Here is a 17,811-nt window from a genome sequence, read left to right as displayed (position 1 = left end):
CTACCCCCATACCTGGTCTTGATCAACATCTTCATCCCCAGTGATGATGATCCGCTTCTCGATCCTCGTCTCAGAAAACCCCCCTTTCACAGTCTGTAGAGTGAGAGGGCGGCAAGGTCAGCCCTGGGTCCCGCAGGGTTGTGACAGGGCACCCATCCAAAGCACCCCTCAAGGGCGAGGCTGGAACCAGCAGTCACCTTCTCTCCTGGCTCCCTCTTCTGGTTTTAGGACTTTAGACGGCACGTCTTGCCTATGGCCACCACTCCCCCAACTACCAAACTGCCCCCCTAGGTCTTCCAAGCCCAGCTTCAGTCATGTCTCCCTGATCCCGGTTGGTGACCCTACCCCCCTCCTGCCTTGGTACTCCCCGAGCACCAAGTCTGTCTCTGTTGCGCGGTTTCCGGAGCTCTCTGCCTCACGTTGACCTTGTGTGTGTGACCGGGCCTGGCTCACTAGGCTGGAGCTCTTGAGGGCAGGGGCTGCATTTTTTTCATTTCTGTATCCCCTCCGCCCCTCCCCGCCGTCCAATCTGACCAGGGCAGGTGCTAAATGCAGATTTGTTGAATGAACACATGAATGAAATGTGAATGGTGACAATCTTCTATCTTAAATGACTTCAAACAATACTACAAGAGAAAACTGCATTGGTAATACTTAGAACCTCCAATGTTTTCTGAAAGCGCAGGGTTTGGGTGCAAGTTTAGAAGTAGAAGATGGGGAAGGACCTAATTGCTTGGCGTATCAAGGAGAGTGGTAGCTGAGGGACATCCCAGCAGGAGCAGACAGACAGAAGGGGGCTCCTGGTTGGCAGGGAGGGGAGAAACTTTGGGAAGAAGAGTTTTCTGAGCTGTATGCGGTGGGGTGTGTGATGGAAAACCTTCCCATAAAACTTTCAGTGAAGTCAACATTGCTCACAAATGCTTTTGGTGAGAGTGGGGGCGGGGGGCTTCCTGGGGAACGTGCAAAGGTTTTGAGTCTGGCAGGAGTCCTGCACCCACGGGAGGGAGCAGGGCTGGGTCGGTGTGTGCATGGGAGGGCCAGCAGACGTCCCCCTTGGATGGCTCAGCAAAACCTCAACTTCAACCTGCCTCCCTGGCCCCTCTCCTCCAGGCCTCCCTTTCTGGCCTGGGCCCCCTCCTGCCTCCCTCCTGGCCACTCAGGCATGGAGATGCTTGGCCAGCCTGCCCCCAGCCCTCTGTGCTCATTGGCTGAGTCACAGCTGATGCCTAGGGAGTGACCCCCTCCCATGGCCCCGCCTCTTCCTTCCCCCACTGTGGTTCAGAGCCCTGTCCAGGCTCCCCAACCCTAGTCACTCCAAGACTCTCCCTCTCTTCTTTCCTCCATCTACCTGCGCATCCTGGTGGACCTAATCTCTTCTCCTTAAGCCTCTTTGCGCTGGGTCATGCCCCAGTTAAAAAGGCCTCTTAGACCCTTCAGAGTCACATCTGTCCTGGGATTTGTCTCATTTGTCTCTCCTTGTCTTCCCCTGCCTCCAGTCCACCCCAATTCCCCACAGCTACGCCCCCTGCATGCTCTTTCTCCCTGACGGAGACCACTGTCGCTGTCCCCACAAACATGGATCGTCGGCAGCCGCCATCAGCACCCCTTGCACAGAGGTGGGCGTAAGGTTGACACTCACTAACATCCGCTCAGTGAACAAATAAACACATACACGGTCTCTGCTCCCATCTTCTGCATCGCTTAGAACACCTGCATCTGTCTTCTCCTCCCTCACGAGTCCTACCTGGCTTCCTAAGACCCTGCACAAATCCCACTTTTACCAGACAACCCCTCCTCACTCTTTGAGGCTCCCTTACATCACCCCCTCTAAATCCTGCCAGCACTTAAGGTCCATAAGGCGCAAATGCCATGGCTCAGAATTACTTCAGGTGAGGTGGTCTCGCCCCCCGCCAGCCTGGCTGTTGACGTTGAAGGGCAGGGTCCGTGCCTAGGACAACCCGTAGTACAGAACAAAGCGCACAGCACTCCAGAAACTAGACCACCACAGGTCTTCTCTGTGCACGATCGAAGGCACAGCGAAGGCAATGACCTTCCCCAGCCCCGCAGCCAGGCTGGGGGTAGACGGCGCCCTGCTGCTACTCACTTTGGTAACATGGGTGGTGGTGGAGGTGGAGAGGGTTTCCGCAGTGGCGCCGTACGTGCTGGTGAGGACATCTTTCCCGATGATCTGCAGAATATAACCACCCCCCACCCCAGGGGTCAGGTAAGGACACTAGGCTCTGCAGGGTGGAGGTCAGGGGGTAAGCCAAGGGGGCCCCACGAAGGTGAAGTTTGGAAGCCAAGATGCTTCAAATCACTGATTCTAAGAATTCAGGAATACTGGAATCTTCAGAAGGCTAGATCCATGAAATTCTCAAACCGCTGACTCTCAGATTCCTAGAACCCGAGGTTCCCGTGGCCCAGAATCCTAACAAGACCCCAGATTTTAAGAATCCTGGCATCTTAGAAGAATGAATAGGGGATTCAGGGTAGAAACAGAGCCCTCCCGAGCCCCCACCCCGTCACAGCCGGGAACATGTGGCCTCCAGGGCTAGACAAGGAGAAGGACAGACTTGGAGAATGCAGGAGATGCAAGAGACCTCACAGTGACAGACTCAGGCCCACGAGAGCCACTGACAGAGCCACATCCAGAGTGCGAGCCTCTGGACTCCTAGTCCATTTTTCCTCCTGGTCAGTAAGGAGAGCAGATGCAAACGAGCTGTCCCATCACAGGTACCACCAAGGAGGGGGACTGCTTCACCCTCACACTGCGATGCCCTCTGGTGTGTGTTATGTGGGGGGTGGAGGCGATGGATGAGACTCTGGTGGGCACAAGGGAGCCCTGCGGGCATCTGAGAACAATCCAGGTTCCTGGCGCTGGGCTTCAAAGGGCAGCCCACTGGGCTCTACGCTGCACTTGCTGAGGGCCACCTATGAACCGCATTCTCAGCACAGAGTCCCCTAGCCTGAGCTGGCCCTACCCACTTACCGGAGAAAGAGAACGGATATCCGTGGCCACCGTCTGTGGGCCTGGGATCATGGCGGCTGCCCCCTTCCCGGACTTGAGACTGTTCTCCTGGGGAAACAATAGCGCTCAGATGGCCAGATCTCACGTGGGTGGGCCCCCAGGATGGCCAGAGCCCACAGCCGTGTAGCTCTCACGGCCACGAGGTGGAGGAGTGACACTGTCACGGGCTCACATGCTCACACACACACCTGCTCTCACACCCTCTCACTAGCTCACACACTCACGCACTGGCTCACCCATTCACCCGTTCAACATTTAGAGTGCCTGGGGTTAGGGGTTAGGGACATTGGTGAACAAGACTCTGGTTTTGCTCTCAGGAAGCACTAACAAAGGAGGGGAGACGTTCAGGCTCTCGTCCTGGCCCTGCCATGTTCTAGCCACGTGAGCTGGGGCAGAGCTACCCCCTCTCCACGGGCCCCTGCAATGTCAGTCTGTCAATGGTAACAGATGCCCCACTCTGGTAGGGGATGCTGATTATGGGGGAGGCTGTGCGTGCACAGGGCTGAGGAGCATATGGGAAATCTCTCTGTATATATCCCCATATATGGAGCATATGGGGTACCTTCCTCTCAATTTTGCTGTGAAACTGCTCTAAAAAAATAAACTGCTCTAAAAATATTATAAAAAGAAACCCCGGGGCGCCTGGGTGGCTCAGTTGGTTAAGCGACTGCCTTCAGCTCAGGTCATGATCCTGGAGTCCTGGGATCGAGTCCCGCATCGGGCTCTCTGCTCGGTGGGGGGTCTGCTTCTCCCTCTGATCCTCTTCCCTCTCATGCTCTCTGTCTCTCATTCTCTCTCTCTCAAATAAATAAATAAAATCTTTAAAAAAAAAAAAAGAAACCCCGCCCAACTCCCACAGAAACATTATGAGGTTAGCAGAGGAGAAAGGGCTTTGCAAATGTTAATCTTAGGATAAACGTAGGAACATAGGTTGGCTACTAACAACATAATACCTACTTCTGAGTACTTGGTACGTGCTCGGTATTATACTAAGGATGCACTATCTCATTTAATCCCTGGAACAACCACAGGAAATTGTTTTAATATTCTTGTTTCAGAGTTGAGAAACTGAAGGCCAGAGAATGTCAAGTGGCTTATTCACGTCCACCAGCAAGTGAATTACAGAGCGCAGATTTAGACCCATGTTCATCAGACTCCAAGCCCAACGTGCAACACTACTCTGCCCTCAGAACTCTTACCCTGGAGCAACTCTCCTGGTCCTATGGTGGATTCTAACTGCCAGAGACTCCAACCCCATGTCTGGCAGGGGGTCCAGCCGCCCACCTCTACCTCCCACTTTCCGCACCATCTTGGGCTCACCCATGTCTGTCCAGGGGCCCAGAACTGTGTCTGTTCTGCAGCCCCCCAGCAGCTGAACCCTGGTCCTGGTCTGTGCACGGTACTAGATGTGGACCTCTGGCTGTCAGGGGACAGCTAAGAATGGGAGCCCTCTGCCTTTGCCCTGCCTAACCCCCCCAGGGCCTGCCTCCAACTGAGGCAGTGACCCGTTACCTGGCATTCCCTCAGTAAGCAACTTTCTCAAATGCAGTCCCAGAATGTGGCCTGGCAGCAGGCCTTAAAATGGGCAGTCTTGCCCACAGACACAAAAAGATGCTCAATATCACTCATCAGCAGGGAAATGCAAATCAAAACCACAACGAGATAGCTGCTTACACCTGTCAGAAAGGCTAGTCTCAAACAGACAAAAAACAAGTGTTGGTGAAGATGTGGAGAAAAGGGAGCCCTCGTGCACTGTTGGTGGGATGGCAAACTGGTGCAGCCACCGTGGAAATCCTGTATGGAGGTTCCTCAGAAAAAAATTAAAAATAGAAATACCATAGGATCCAGTAACTCCAGTACTGGGTATTTACCACAGAAAACAAAAACATTAATTGAAAAGATATACACACCCCTATGTTTATTGCAGCGTTATTTATAATAGCCAAGATACGGAAATAGCCCAAGTGTCCACCAATAGATAAATGGATAAGGAAGATGTGATCTCTAATGTTCTTACTCAGCCATAAACAAGAATGAGATCTGACAATTTGCAACAGCATGGATGGACCTAGAGGGTACGATGCTAAGTGAAATAAGTCAGACAAAGACAAATGCCATATGATTTCACTTCTATGTGGAATCTCAAAAACCAAACAAACCAATGAAAAAAGCACAAACAGATCATAAATACAGAGAACTGGGAGTTGCCGGAGGGGATGGGGTGGAGGGATGAGCAGCCAGGGGTGAAGGGGAGTGCGAGGTGCAGGCTTCCAGCTCTGGAATGAACAGGTCACGGGCACGAAAGGCACAGCACAGAGAACACAGTCAGCGGTACTGAACTAGGGCTGCGTGAGGACAGATGGCAGCTACGCTCGTGGTGAGCGCGGCATACTGTGCACCTGAAACCCATGTCACGTTGTGTGTCAACTATGCTTCAACTCAAAAAAAGGGTGGGCGCAGCCTTCTGGGCTCCATGCTTCCTTCCTGCCAGCCTAGGACAGTCCTACTGTCACTCCAGGCAATTCTCCCCCAAAGCCTCTTCTCCCACTGCTCCCTCCGTCCTGGATGAAGCCTCACCTCCATCTTCACACTGAAAAGAGAGGCCACTAATGGGGACACAGGTCATTCGAAACAAGGCACCATCTGCTCTGCCTGCCTCTCCTTTATCTTCGGCCAGTCCTCTCGCCTGCCTCCAGGAGGTGTGGCTTCTCTCCCTGGCCAGGGCAATGCCACCATCTGGGCTCTGGACCCTTCCTCCCTCCAGCTGAGGGCTCTCTTCCTCACCACCCTCTCTTGGGGCCGCCTCAGCCATTCAAGGCTTTCTCCCATGGCCACTGTCCCCTATCTCTTCATCAATAGCCCAGATCTTTCTTGAAAACTAGACCTTTAAGACCAATTGTCCCCTCGACATTTCCCCCTGGAAACGCCCCACAGGCACCTTGGACTCATCAGATCCAACATGGAATTCAGTGCCTCCCCACCCCTGACACATACCTGCCACTAAAGAGCAGTCCCCTCCAGGGCTCTCTGTTTGCATCGGAGCTACTCAGACTTGAGGGGTGGCACAGACAGCTGGGCCCTGCCCCAGAGTTTCTGATTTGATAGGTTTGGGGGGGGGTGCAGAGATTTGCTTTTCTAAAGGTTCCCAGGACCACGCTTCAAGAATGCCTAGGTTAGGGCTAGGTCACCAGCCCATCTTGTCCTCTGTCACCCGAACATTCTGTCACTGACCAAATCCTGCACTTTCCTCCCTCCAGTTATCCCTTAACCCTGCACCCTTCTCAGCATCCACCTCCTTGCACACGGGCTCCGCTGCAGCCCCTAAACCAGCTCCCTGCCTCTCTCTACATCTCTCCCAATGGTGTGCGGGCTTGGGTTGCTGTCTGCCTTCCTCAGTGCGGGTCTCACAGCGCCGGGCTCACAGCACTGGGCACAGCGTTCAACAAATATTCGCCAAGGGAAGAAGGAGGGAGGGAGGGAGGGAGGACAGGAGGGAATTTTTTTCTCTAGTGACGTCCCAGAGTTGCCAGGGTAAATCTTCCTAAAACACAGAAACACATGTTTGATGACATCATGCCCCCGCATCAAAAGTTGATGCCCCACTGCATCCAGGATGAAGTGTGAACTCCCTACGTGACATCTGAGGCCCTTCACGCCCTGGCCCAGCCTACCTTTCCAGCCTCTTCTCCCCCCCACCCCACTCCTCTTCCATACACCTGACATCTTGCTTCACTGACCACCTGCTTTCCCCAAATGCTCTGCTCCTTCCCATCCTTTTGCCTTTGCACCTGCTGTCCCCACTGCCCAGAATGCCTTCTGCTGTGGCCGCACCGTCATTTATCCTTGAAGGATGGCTCAGATGTCCCTGCCGAGGTAAAGCCCACTCAGCCCTCCTGGCAGGGGTGTCACCCCATACCTCTCCTCCTTGCACCCCCTTGGAAAGCATTATCACACTGTTCCATGAAGGCAGAGAAAAGAAAGCAGTTCACATTTACAGACCCCTTACTATGTGCCAGGCATGCCTTTGCACAGATTACCTCGGTCCCTCCTTGGGTCAACCCTTTGAGGGATGTGCTATTATTGCTCCCCATCACCCCCTTTTACAGAAGTGGAAACTGAGGCTTGGAGAGGTTCAGGTAACTTGCCCAGGGGTCATCCTGCCAGGACATGGGAGAGCTGGGCCTTGTTCACCACTGTGTGCCCAGGACCTAAACAATGACACGTGCCCGTGATCATTACTTGAACAAACGACTTCTTGCAGGCAGTGTATTTCCTTCAACTCTGTATTCCGCGAATCAGGCAGGCAACAGAGACTAAGAAATGTTTTTGGAAGAAATGAATGGATGGATGGATGGGTGGGTGGGTAGGTGGGTAAATGAATGATGTAACTGCCTACTCACCATAGTATGAACTTAAATTTAGCCCTAGAAGCGTCCCGATGCCACGTGGAGAAGGACTGAGGGAGAGGTCGGACAGAGTGACCAGGATAGAGGGCGCGAGCTGGTAACCGGTTCGGAGTTATTTGTCTTTGTTTGCTCAAAACCTACCTGCTGGGTAGTCTATATGCAATTCCCTTCCTAGGTGTCTATCAGGGGTTTGGCAAGAGAAATCATTTGAAAACAACTTTCCACCAGCTCGAGACAGATCCAGCCCCGGCCCCGGCCCCACCCACAGTGGCCAATGTTCACGGTGGTCGGGATGAGGGTGCAGAGTGGTTAGGATACAGGTGCACAGTGAGGCTTCTGGGTTTGACCCGGCTCTACCACGTACTAGGTGTGTGACCTTAGGAAGTCACTTTACCTCTCTGCACTTCGGATTCTTCATCTGTAAAGGGTGCAGAAAGAAAGAGAATCCCCTCCAGTTTTTCTGAGGACTCAGTGAGTTCACCCATGCATGGTTCTTGGCACCTTACATGGCGACAGAGCCTGGGTGCCTAATGCTATCTGGTCTGTGTCACCATTAAAGGATCTGACGTTTTGGACTCTCTTAAGAACCTGTGAACCAGGGGCGCCTGGGTGGCTCAGTCAGTTAAGCATCTGCCTCCAGCTCAGGTCATGATCTCAGGGTCCTGAGATCGAGCCCCAAGTTGGGCTCCCTGCTGAACAGGGAGTCCGCTTCTCCCTCTGCCACCGCGCCCCCCCCCCCCGCCCCCAGCTTGTGCTCTCTCTCTCAAATAAATAAATAAAATCTTAAAAAAAAAAAAAAAGAACCTATGAACTAGGCAGAATGGGGATTATTCCCATTTTACAGATGAAGACACCTGAGGCCAAGGACCTTTCTTCACAGGTCAGACAACACCTAGGTAGCAGAACCAGAGTCTAGGGAGATGGTCCAAAATCCTGAGCTTCCAATTTAGGTTCACAGTACGCCATCTACTGACCAAGGAAGGAAGTGGCCCGAGACATGAGAAACTGCACAGCGGCCAGGGTCTGTCAGGGACTTTCAAGCTCAATCCTCACGCCTTGCCAATAAATCAAATAATCGAATGGTACCATCCTGCCCTTACCCTTAATGTGGCTGAGATGGTCCGGATAACTGAGACGCAGGGATTCCACATTCCACATTATTCAATTTGGAAAACTGAGGTCTGACTGGATGATGCCGGACAAGAAGAGATCGACTCTATGTCCTGTGCCTGACGCAGGGAGGGCGGAGGAGGACCACCCCAGACAGCCGGTGATGTGACACTGTTATCTGGCTGTTTGAGGGCAAGAGGGCTGGTCAGAGAGGGAAGTCTCTTGGGTCCTACTTACCATGGTGGTCGATATGGTCTCCGTGGTGATGGAGGGAGCAGTTGTTACGGACTCCTTTCCCCCTGGGGCAGTCCCATCAACCTGCTGGCCAGAGGAGTCATGAGAGAGAGAGAGAGAGAGAGAGAGTGCACACACCGCATGTGCCTGCAGCATCCGCTCCTGGGCAGGTGGCATTCCCAGTTACAGAGGGACAGGCTGTGTGAGTGCACATGCGCTGGTGGGCGGGGGTGGGGGGGCTCGTCCACACACTGAGTTACAGGGGGTCCTCACAGGTCCCCCAGTTCGTTTGAATCATCTTATTTGACAAAAGACAAAAAAAATCCCAGATAATTTCACAAGCCCTATGCAAATCTCAATGTATGTATTCCTCAACCTAGCAATTCCACGGCTGGGAGTTCATCCTTTGGATATCAACTCTGAAAACTTTGCCAAGAAGTACGAACAAAGAAGTTCACGGAAGCATTAATTGTTAACTGCCAAGACAAAAACAGCCACAGGTCCATTGATGGGAGACTGCAGGATAAGTCAGGACCCGCTCCTAAGTGGGACTAAGAGTAAGGTGGGCCCACATATGGCAACGAGGAATGATCTCCAAGACAGTCATTAAGAAAAAAGGGTCAGGTGTAAAAGAGGATCTCTTCTGTGTAGAATTCTGCAATCTAGAGATGTAAGTGTATATATTAGATACGCATAGATTTTTTTTTTCTGGGAAGAATCACAAGAAAAATTTCCATCTGTTTTGTTCGAATTTCGTAACTGTGAACACTTTGTCACTGTTTTGTTTTGTCGTCAATAAGGATTACTGGGCTGTTGACTTTGGGGCCTTTTTTAGTTTTCTCTGTATTTCTCTATACGAAAACAAAATAAAACACCGGTCACTAAAACAAAATAGGCCACAGAGGAGGCATGTGGCTTGAGATCACACGGCTCGTTAGAACTCGAGCGCCTCTGGCCGCTGCGCCAGCTGATACAGAGACCACTGTGCATGTTACAATCAGGGAAGAAAAACATTCTGGAAACGACACAGTTGTCCACATTGTGTTGGTTTACGCCTTACTTTAGTTCTTGAAATGCAAACTAGTCTCCACCCCTGGCACTGTAGCTCCTCTGGCCAGGAGGAACCCAGAGGGCATCTATCAGACCTACAATCTCAAGGTTCAAAGTGTAAAAACCAAAAAACCACAAGAGGAACCTCGGCAATGCTCTGTGCACCCGTATGCCCATAGCGCACCTGTGTCTCTTTCGGACTGCTCCATGCAGGGTACCAAGTATATTTCATCTTGCTAAGATAAATGATTTTTTGTTCATTTTGCCAGTGATATGGAACCCCCATGTGTAAAAAAATGATCCAGTGTGAGTCGTTCTGACAAAAGCTGGATTGGGATCTCTCCCTCTCTCTCCCAAAGCAGCTCCTGTGATACCTCAAGAAACCTCTCCAACTCCTTCGAGCGATCTGAAGGCCACAGTCTAGTCCACTCACTGCTAGTCCTTACAGCACTCCCAGAAGGACAGGGAGACATGATCGTTCCCATTTTAAAGATGGGAAATTGAGGCTGTGAGAGGTGTGGTCTACTCAGGACAGGAACTCATTCCACCGCCCACCCCCAGAGCTCAGGGAGGACAATGAAGCTCAGAAGAGCATCCAGGTTAACATGGAGGCTCTGGGGAAGCCGGAGTGGCAAGAGTTGGCCAGGGGGCTTGGCCTTGGTGGGGACCCCACCCTTAAATGTCCAGTACCTATGCTCAGGGTGCAATGGAAGGCCCAGGTTACCTGGCTGGTGTCCATAGTGCTGACTCTGGTCTGCAGGACAGCCTCAGGCTCAATCTTCTTTCTAATGGCCAGGCTGCTGACCGTCATGGTTTCCGTTTTCACAGGCTGTAGGGAGATGAGGGAGGACACTCCATAACCCAAGCCTCTGCATGACTCCTGCTCACAGGCCACTGTAACGTATCTCCCATCCCTGCAGCTGGCCGGGTCTCTGGAAGGGCACACGGTCCGGGCAAAGAGGCCCGGTGAGCCGTCCCAGACAGCCCAAGGGGATAGCCAGAGCCACCAGCAGCACCCAGACAGGCTGCTCATGACCCCGCCACCACATAACCTCCCGGTGGCTGTGAGCTGGTTTTTGGGCTCGTGCCAGGACCCCCACTAAGTACTGTCCTTATGTACCTGTCACTGAATCCTGACTGACTTCAGTGATTATGCTGCCGCCTCCCAGCTGCTTCATTTGAACTGTTCTTGAGAATAGGAGTCACACACCTGGGGGCCGATGGGGGGTGGGGGCAGGCAGGAGATGTAAAGGGGTGCAGCGGGCTGAGGACTGGGGTGAACAGGAGAACACAAGGGTTCCACTCAGGTTTGGCCAACGGTGGCCATGGCCTCTGAATGACTTGGATCATCTGATTTTTTTAACAATAAAGAAAAAAAAAACACCTATGGATTTTATATTCCACATCCCAATTTTTCAATCAAGGTCAAAGAAAACACATCTGCTAGCCAGATCTGGCCTGGGGCCACCGGTTTTCAACCTCTAGCCTAGAAGTCTCCGGTTAAATGATCAGTTTCTTCAGACTCCTCCAGCAAGGTCAGTTCATGTGGCTATTAGCATATGTGAGCAGAATGAATGACGGAAATAGCTTGCCATCTGGTTGGGAGGGTAGTGAGAGGGATTCTTATAGATTACTGTAACTGTGAGATCTAGCCATTCATCCAGTTAGTCATCTATTAATGCCTGGCATGTGCAGGCTTAGAGGAGCTGCCCCCGGGGGGACAGTGGGCCTGGCAGCCACAGACATGACTACCTAGGATGATGCGGGGGAGCAGAAACATTCCAGAGCAAGGGGGCTGTGGAGGGAGCAACACTTCTACGCAAGGTGGTCAGGAAAGCATTTGCTAGGGAAATGATATCTGAACTTGGTCCTGGAACATGACAAGTTTGCAAAGCAGAGAAAGGGAAGCAAAACTTTCCACCCAGAGGGTACAGCATGGAGTGGATGCCCAGAGCAGATGAGCTCACATTTCAAAGCCTGGAACATGGGAGAGAGGAGAGTGTGCTGGGAGGTAGGCAGGGGCTGTGAGAGATGAGAGGGCGAAAGAATCACAGGACAAAGACCCTCTGAAGGAAGGGCACAAAGCACAAAGCAGAGGGACCCAGACACAGTCAATCCCGGTGTCCCCCTCAGTGATGATGTCTCCTCCTCTCTAGGAGTTTCCGCTGCTACCCCGAGACCCCGGGGCCAGATGGGTTTAGACTGCTGCCCCTTCCCCCAGGAAGCCCAGGCCCCAGGCACAGGAGCCGGGCCAGGATCAGGAAGAACCATCGACTTTCAGGCCAGGCCGCAGCGAGTCCACAAGCACATGCTCCCTGCAGGCGCCATGCAACACAGGGAGAGGAGGCGAGTAAGACCAGATCGCCTGGCATCACTTGACCTCGGGCAAGCGATGGGGTCACAGGGTTGAAACGCCAAGGAGTGCATGTCAGGGGTGAACCAAGATGGCAAACATGCGAGCACAGAACCATGCTTTCTGCGAGGGGCAGTCATGCAACACGAGACAGAGCTTCAGGCTGAGGGGCTCTGGGCTGCAGGCTGGCGGCTTGGTCTTCTCACAGATGGCCTGGGGACCTCCGAACATGCAGTGCCCGCGGGGCCCAGGTCTCCAGGATGCTCCACTATACCTCAAACTGGGGCATATCTGGGGTGGCGCAGGCCCCTCGATCCGGGCTATCCTCGATGCCCCCAGGCTCGTCTTCCTGGCTGAGGCCCCCCTTGTTGAGATCCCGGGAGAACACCAGGCCCTCGGTCTCTGAGTCGCTTTTGTCTCGGTCGAGCTCAGGCAGGCTGCGGGAGAAGTCTTCGAAGGCGCCGCCATGGTAGTCACCAATGACCGTGAAGTCAACCTCAGCCTCCAGGCTGGACGTGGAGCTGACCGTGATGCTGGAGCACTTGCGCTCAATGGCCAGGTGGTTGTCCTTCAGGAACACCGCATCCCTCTCCTGGTCCTGGTCCTCGTCTCCCGTGTCACTCTCTGGGGCCCTGGGACGAGGCGGTTTGACCTTCTCCTCTGAGCCCTCCCTTAGCCCTGCTCTCTATGGCCAGATAAAAAATCAAAGGAACGGGGTGTGGGGTGGGAAGAGAGAGAGAAAGCAAGATGGTGAATGACAGAAGAAACCTTGGGGCCGTTTCAGTGTCTCAAATAGAAGAGCAGGTCAGGATATGAAAAACACTCCCGGAAAGGTTCCTTGACGTGACAACAAGCTTGAAAAACCCGCAAAGTTCTCAAGAGTGGGGAACGCTCCTTTCCGAGGGTCTCCCGCTGATGGCCAAAGCAAGTACAAAGCAAACATCCCGCCAGTTGGTTCTGGACAGGAAGCCCCATCCAAGGTCTGGAACTGGGAGCTTATCAGAAGCGGCATTGTATGCAAGGCAGGGATGGGAGCCCGGACCCAGGCCCACCCGTGCAGGTGGGCATCGAGAGACAGAAACCAGGGAGGGGAGACCCAGGGATTTAGGGAAACCCGGGACGGGAAGGCAGGGAGGCTGGAGCCAAGAGCTTTGAGAAACAAAGAGGAAGCCAACGTGGTTTGTCAATTCCACTGAGTCTCTGTGGGAGGGGACAGTATCGTCCAGGGGGAGGAACAATATGGGTTAATTCCTGGGAACCAGGGGCTACATCAGTTCAGCCCTGAGCTCCAGGAGGGGCGGGCAGGCAGGCCGCCGAGTAGAGGTCCTAGTCCCATCAGTGTAATTGACAACAGCAGGCCAAGGAACTGCTGGAGGGGAACCAGCACATCTTGTCCCACATACATACCTCTCAACTGGCCTGTCGGGGATTAAACACCACATGCACATTTTTGGCTGTTCCATGACAGTCTTTTTAAAGCCCAATCTAACACCCACCAAATATATTTTTTTAAGTAGTTGGCTTCGGGTTCTAGAGATTCAGTGCACTTAAGAGATTCACTTGCTAAACTTAGCTTCCATTTTAGCCAGTTTCTGGAAGGTTGAGAGGTGTGAGGGCACATTCCAGACAAGCGAGAGTTGAGCCGCCACAGAGCTGCCAGCACAGGTGGGAGTTGAAGGCAGCGATGCACCCTGGCCAGGTAAAGACGACCGGGGCATCCGGGCACCGGGGGGCTGCAGAGACCTGAGGGCCCGAGGGGCTGGCGGATCTCAGGCGCCCCCCTTTTGCAGGGGGGTTTGCTGCTAAGCTGGTGATGGGCTTGTCTTCCCTGACCGCATCTCCGGATTTGTTCTGGATTAGAGAAGATAGTTAGTCTTAAGGAGGCAGAAAGGAACTTGGCAGTGGGACCAAGAGGGAACCAGAAGCGAAGGATGGAAACCTCTGGCCTGTCAGCTTCCCCAAGGCGGGAGAACCAGGGAAGGGAAAAGATGAAGGAAGATCATTGGACAAGCCAAGCAAAACAGGTAGGAGCCCAGCAGGTGGGGGCAGCAAGGCAAAGCAAGTATGTAGTCGGCTGGCGGTGATGCCACCTTCTCCACTGGGGCGGTGCGACCCACTGGGCGCCAGGTCACACCAAAAGCCGAGGGTCTCTGTGGCTAAGCTAACAGGGGCCAAGCAGATGAACCCGTCATTCCGCCTGGGCTATCCCCGGGCCTGTGTAGGGAACTCATAGGAATGGACAAGCAGCCTCTGATCGCAGTGATGACGAGGGGCCCCTGAAACATGCTTCTACAGAGCTACGGAGCATGCGGTCGGCTCCCCCAGCGGGGGAGGGGCAGCGGTGGGGGCGGGGGCTCACGTGGCCAGTGCCCCCGGTGGTTTCCTCCAGCGCAGTTTCGCAGCCCGAATCGGGGGACATGAGCTCGAGGTCCGTGCATTCTTCCCGGGGGGATGTGGTAGCAATGCCCTCCCTGAAGTATCTGGGCGCCGGTGACGTCACTGAGGAATGGGTGGCTTTGGGGCCAGCAAAGTCCCCTGGGGGCTGGAGTTGGACGAAGCCTAGGTCCAGAAGCTTATTCCGCTGTTGTTCTACCTGACCCACGGAGGCCTCTGAAGACAACTCGCTCATGAGGGCCCTTGTTTCACCTTGACTCGCTCGGCGAGTTTCAGCTCCATGGGTCTCAAAGATCCGAATTTTGTTGGCCACTGAGGTCTTGCTAATATCTTCCAGGGAGCCCTCTTGGCCCCCAGCCTGGAAAGAGGTCATCTCCTTTTGCTTCCCTGAAGGGAACACCAACCCCAGGGGTACAGCCCCCTCGGCTCCTTCAGAGACAATTCTGGGCTTTCTGCTGGCAACGGGAGGTGCCCGGCGCTCACCTCCGTCTGGGGTCACAGATGGTCCTACTCGGTCCTTGGGCTCTGGCCTCCCTTTAAAAGGACGGGCATGTTTGAGAAACACAGGGGACTGTTCTCCAAAAGGATCCCCAAGCTGTGGAGGCTCCCCTGACCCACGAGGGGCTGGGCTTGGAGAAGTTTCCTCTGGAGCTGCCTGAGCTTGAAAGGGACCAGGGGAAGCTGGGAGGGGGGTGATCATGTCCATCTGAAGAAACACTGAGGCCTTTCTGTCCTCCATCGCAGGTTCTCCTGTTTGGATGTGCACCAGTCTCCCGTCTTGGTGCAGGAAGTTGCCTCTGTCTGGCTTGGTTGGCTTCCTGACATCATTAGGAGGGGTGGTCCATGGAAGGGCGCAGGCTGGGAGGTCTGGGCGCATGCCCCCTCCTCTGTGAGGTGAGTGGTTCTGCCATCCTGCTGGGGACCTGTTCTCAGCCTTTTCCATCAAATCTCCACCCTTGAGGGCCTCTTCCTCTGTGCCTAGGTTGCATGCTGGGTGGCTAAATTCTCCTTCCACCCCCCGCCCAGCTTCTTCCCAGTCCTCAGCAAATGTCTGCCCTGGAGAAGGTCCCTTATGAAGCTGCTCAACAAAGGCCTCTGGGCCATCTGGTCTTCCGTGGTCCTTGGGGGACCGTGCCCCTTCCTCTAAGGAGGCCGTGTGGCCAACACCTTCTTTGTTCTCGCTCCTGCTGGAAGCTGCAGCAGGGCCCTGTGGGTCTGAGGAAGTGAGCACAGAGCTCTCGGAGAGCCTCTCTGAGCGCTCCAGCCTGGTCTCGTCAACAGGAAGGGCATCCACATGCTCTTCCCTCTCCTCCAGAGGTGGAGGGAGGAAGGGGTCTTCAGAATCTTTCTCTCCATAGTTCAAATAGAAGCTCCTCTCTGCAAAGGAAGGTTTGGTTTCATCACTCGAGTCAGCTCTGGCTTCCGACTGGGCTGGGTCCAGCAGAAATGACTGGAGTCCTCCCTTGTCGGAGGCTGGAGAAGGGACATCGGCCTCTGCTAGCCTGGTCCCCGAGGCAGCAGGTCTTCCCCAAGTCTGGCACTCCTCCAGCTCCCTCCTCAGCTCCATCTGGCCCTCCAGCTGACCACCTGAGATCCAGCGCTTCTTGATGGTGGCCTCCCCAGTGCCCACCCTCAACTGGGAGCCCTCAAGGTTTCCTGCCAGTGTGCAGCCTGCAGCAAGAGAAGCCCCTTCTGGGCCTTTCCTGACCCAGGAGCCCTCCTCCCACATTGACTCAAAGTCTTCAGGGCTTGCAATCATTCTTCCTTGGTGCTGGGTCTTTGCTCTTCTAACTCCCACTATTTCTTCTGTGGCCACTTCGACTTTGAACTTGTCCACCAGGACGTCTACCTTGGAGAGTCTGCCATCAGCAAGGATATCTGCGAGGCCTGCCTTACTTTCTTCCTGCTGAGTGGTGGTCACTTTTAGGAGGCTGAGTTCTTCTGGCCTAGTGTACTCTCTTTCTATAAATACCCAATGCTCTGAACCCTGTGTTTCAATTGGAGCAAGAAGAGTTAACATGAAATATCACGCACCTGAAGAACGGGTCACTTTTTTTCCTCTGCAAGAAGGGACCAATCTACCACCAAAAGGTCAGCATGTCCCCCAGAACTGGCTGGGGGAGAGAAGGCATGACAATGCCAGTCAGCCTCATCAAGGCTCCCCTTCCCATCAAGGCACCCAACAAATTATTTACCGACTCCCCTCAACCACTACCCCAAGTTGGTAAAATAGGACGGGGGTCTCACGCCCTCCCCATGTGAATCATGGAACAATGGACATCCATGGATGGGCCAGGACTCTTCCTCTTTCTCTTTTAATAATACAATTGCCACTGTCAGAGGGGAAAGTAACTTACATCACGTGGAATCTTTGAATGTTAGAGCATAAAGAACTCCTAAGACATCCTCTAGTCCAAGTTCCTCATTGTGCAAATGGGTAAACTGAGACTTGGAGAAGGTCAGTGACTTCCCTACGGTCAAGTTAGTTCATGGTATAGTCAGGAAAAGAGTGCCTGAGATCCTTGCTGACTTACCTCACAACCTATAGACTATGGATCCCAACTGCAATCTAAGTCAAGAGGGGAAGCATTGAATTAAGTTCCATGAGCCACAGCCTGAAATCTGACTTCTCTGCAAGAGTTTCTGGGAAGGAAAGAGATTAGAATGAAAAATGCCAAATGCTCAGCTGAAGAGATCAGTGCCAGTCACCACAGTGGCCTGAACAGCTTGAATTTTGTAGGGTTCATTCCCAAAGAAAAGAATACCAAGGCCTATTCTTGGAGAATTCTGACAAAATCCACAGAAAGAGTAGAAAAGGGCTGACCAGAAGACATCATGGAAGGAAAAAATCTAAAGACCCAAGTATCATCACTGGTCAAAAGCACCAATAAGAGCGTAGCACTGTCAAGCTGTCGACAAAACAGCCCTCCATCTCTTCTACAGTCCTTTAAGCAACACTTAGGAGTGAATGATGGACTTCAGAATTGTAAAAAAAAAAAAAAAAAAGCCAGAAGGCCATTGGCATTCATACTGCTGCCACAGAATACTTTCTTCACATAAAACCTCAATGGAAGTCCAGTATGTAAGCCAGAGACAGGCTGCCGTGTTGAAGTTGGAGGCCTCAGCTGCCCCAGTGCCAAGGTACCGCCCTCCTTTGAAATCCCTGCTCTGACTCCAGCCCCTTACGGCACAGATGTGGAAACTGAGGCCTCGAAAACGTAAGCACCATGTCCAAG

General features: G+C 53.3%; 1 protein-coding gene across 23 annotated transcripts in view; it reads right to left on the bottom strand.

Moving 5' to 3' along the window:
* The window catches only part of EPB41L1 (erythrocyte membrane protein band 4.1 like 1), a 121,451-nt gene that overhangs the window by 8,818 nt on the left and 94,822 nt on the right, over positions 1-17,811 (bottom strand). For 8 of the 23 annotated variants that reach the window (XM_064573105.1, XM_064573117.1, XM_064573114.1 and 5 more), the window contains 7 exons: positions 14,541-16,562; positions 12,456-12,866; positions 10,553-10,657; positions 8,782-8,865; positions 2,990-3,076; positions 2,105-2,188; positions 13-93 (listed from right to left, as the gene is read on the bottom strand). In XM_064573105.1, coding sequence (XP_064429175.1) covers positions 13-93; positions 2,105-2,188; positions 2,990-3,076; positions 8,782-8,865; positions 10,553-10,657; positions 12,456-12,866; positions 14,541-16,562 — 2,874 coding nt within the window. The remainder of the gene's footprint in view (positions 1-12; positions 94-2,104; positions 2,189-2,989; positions 3,077-8,781; positions 8,866-10,552; positions 10,658-12,455; positions 12,867-14,540; positions 16,563-17,811) is intronic. The other 15 variants (XM_064573118.1, XM_064573119.1, XM_064573121.1 and 12 more) reach the window with 10 other exon arrangements.

Source organism: Mirounga angustirostris, unplaced genomic scaffold (assembly GCF_029215605.1).
Source record: "Mirounga angustirostris isolate CCGP_5_RB_7025 unplaced genomic scaffold, mMirAng1.0.hap1 SCAF_10, whole genome shotgun sequence".
Lineage (NCBI taxonomy): Eukaryota > Metazoa > Chordata > Mammalia > Carnivora > Phocidae > Mirounga > Mirounga angustirostris.
Note: the sequence above shows the minus strand (reverse complement) of the source record. Positions and strands in the feature narration are given on the sequence as shown.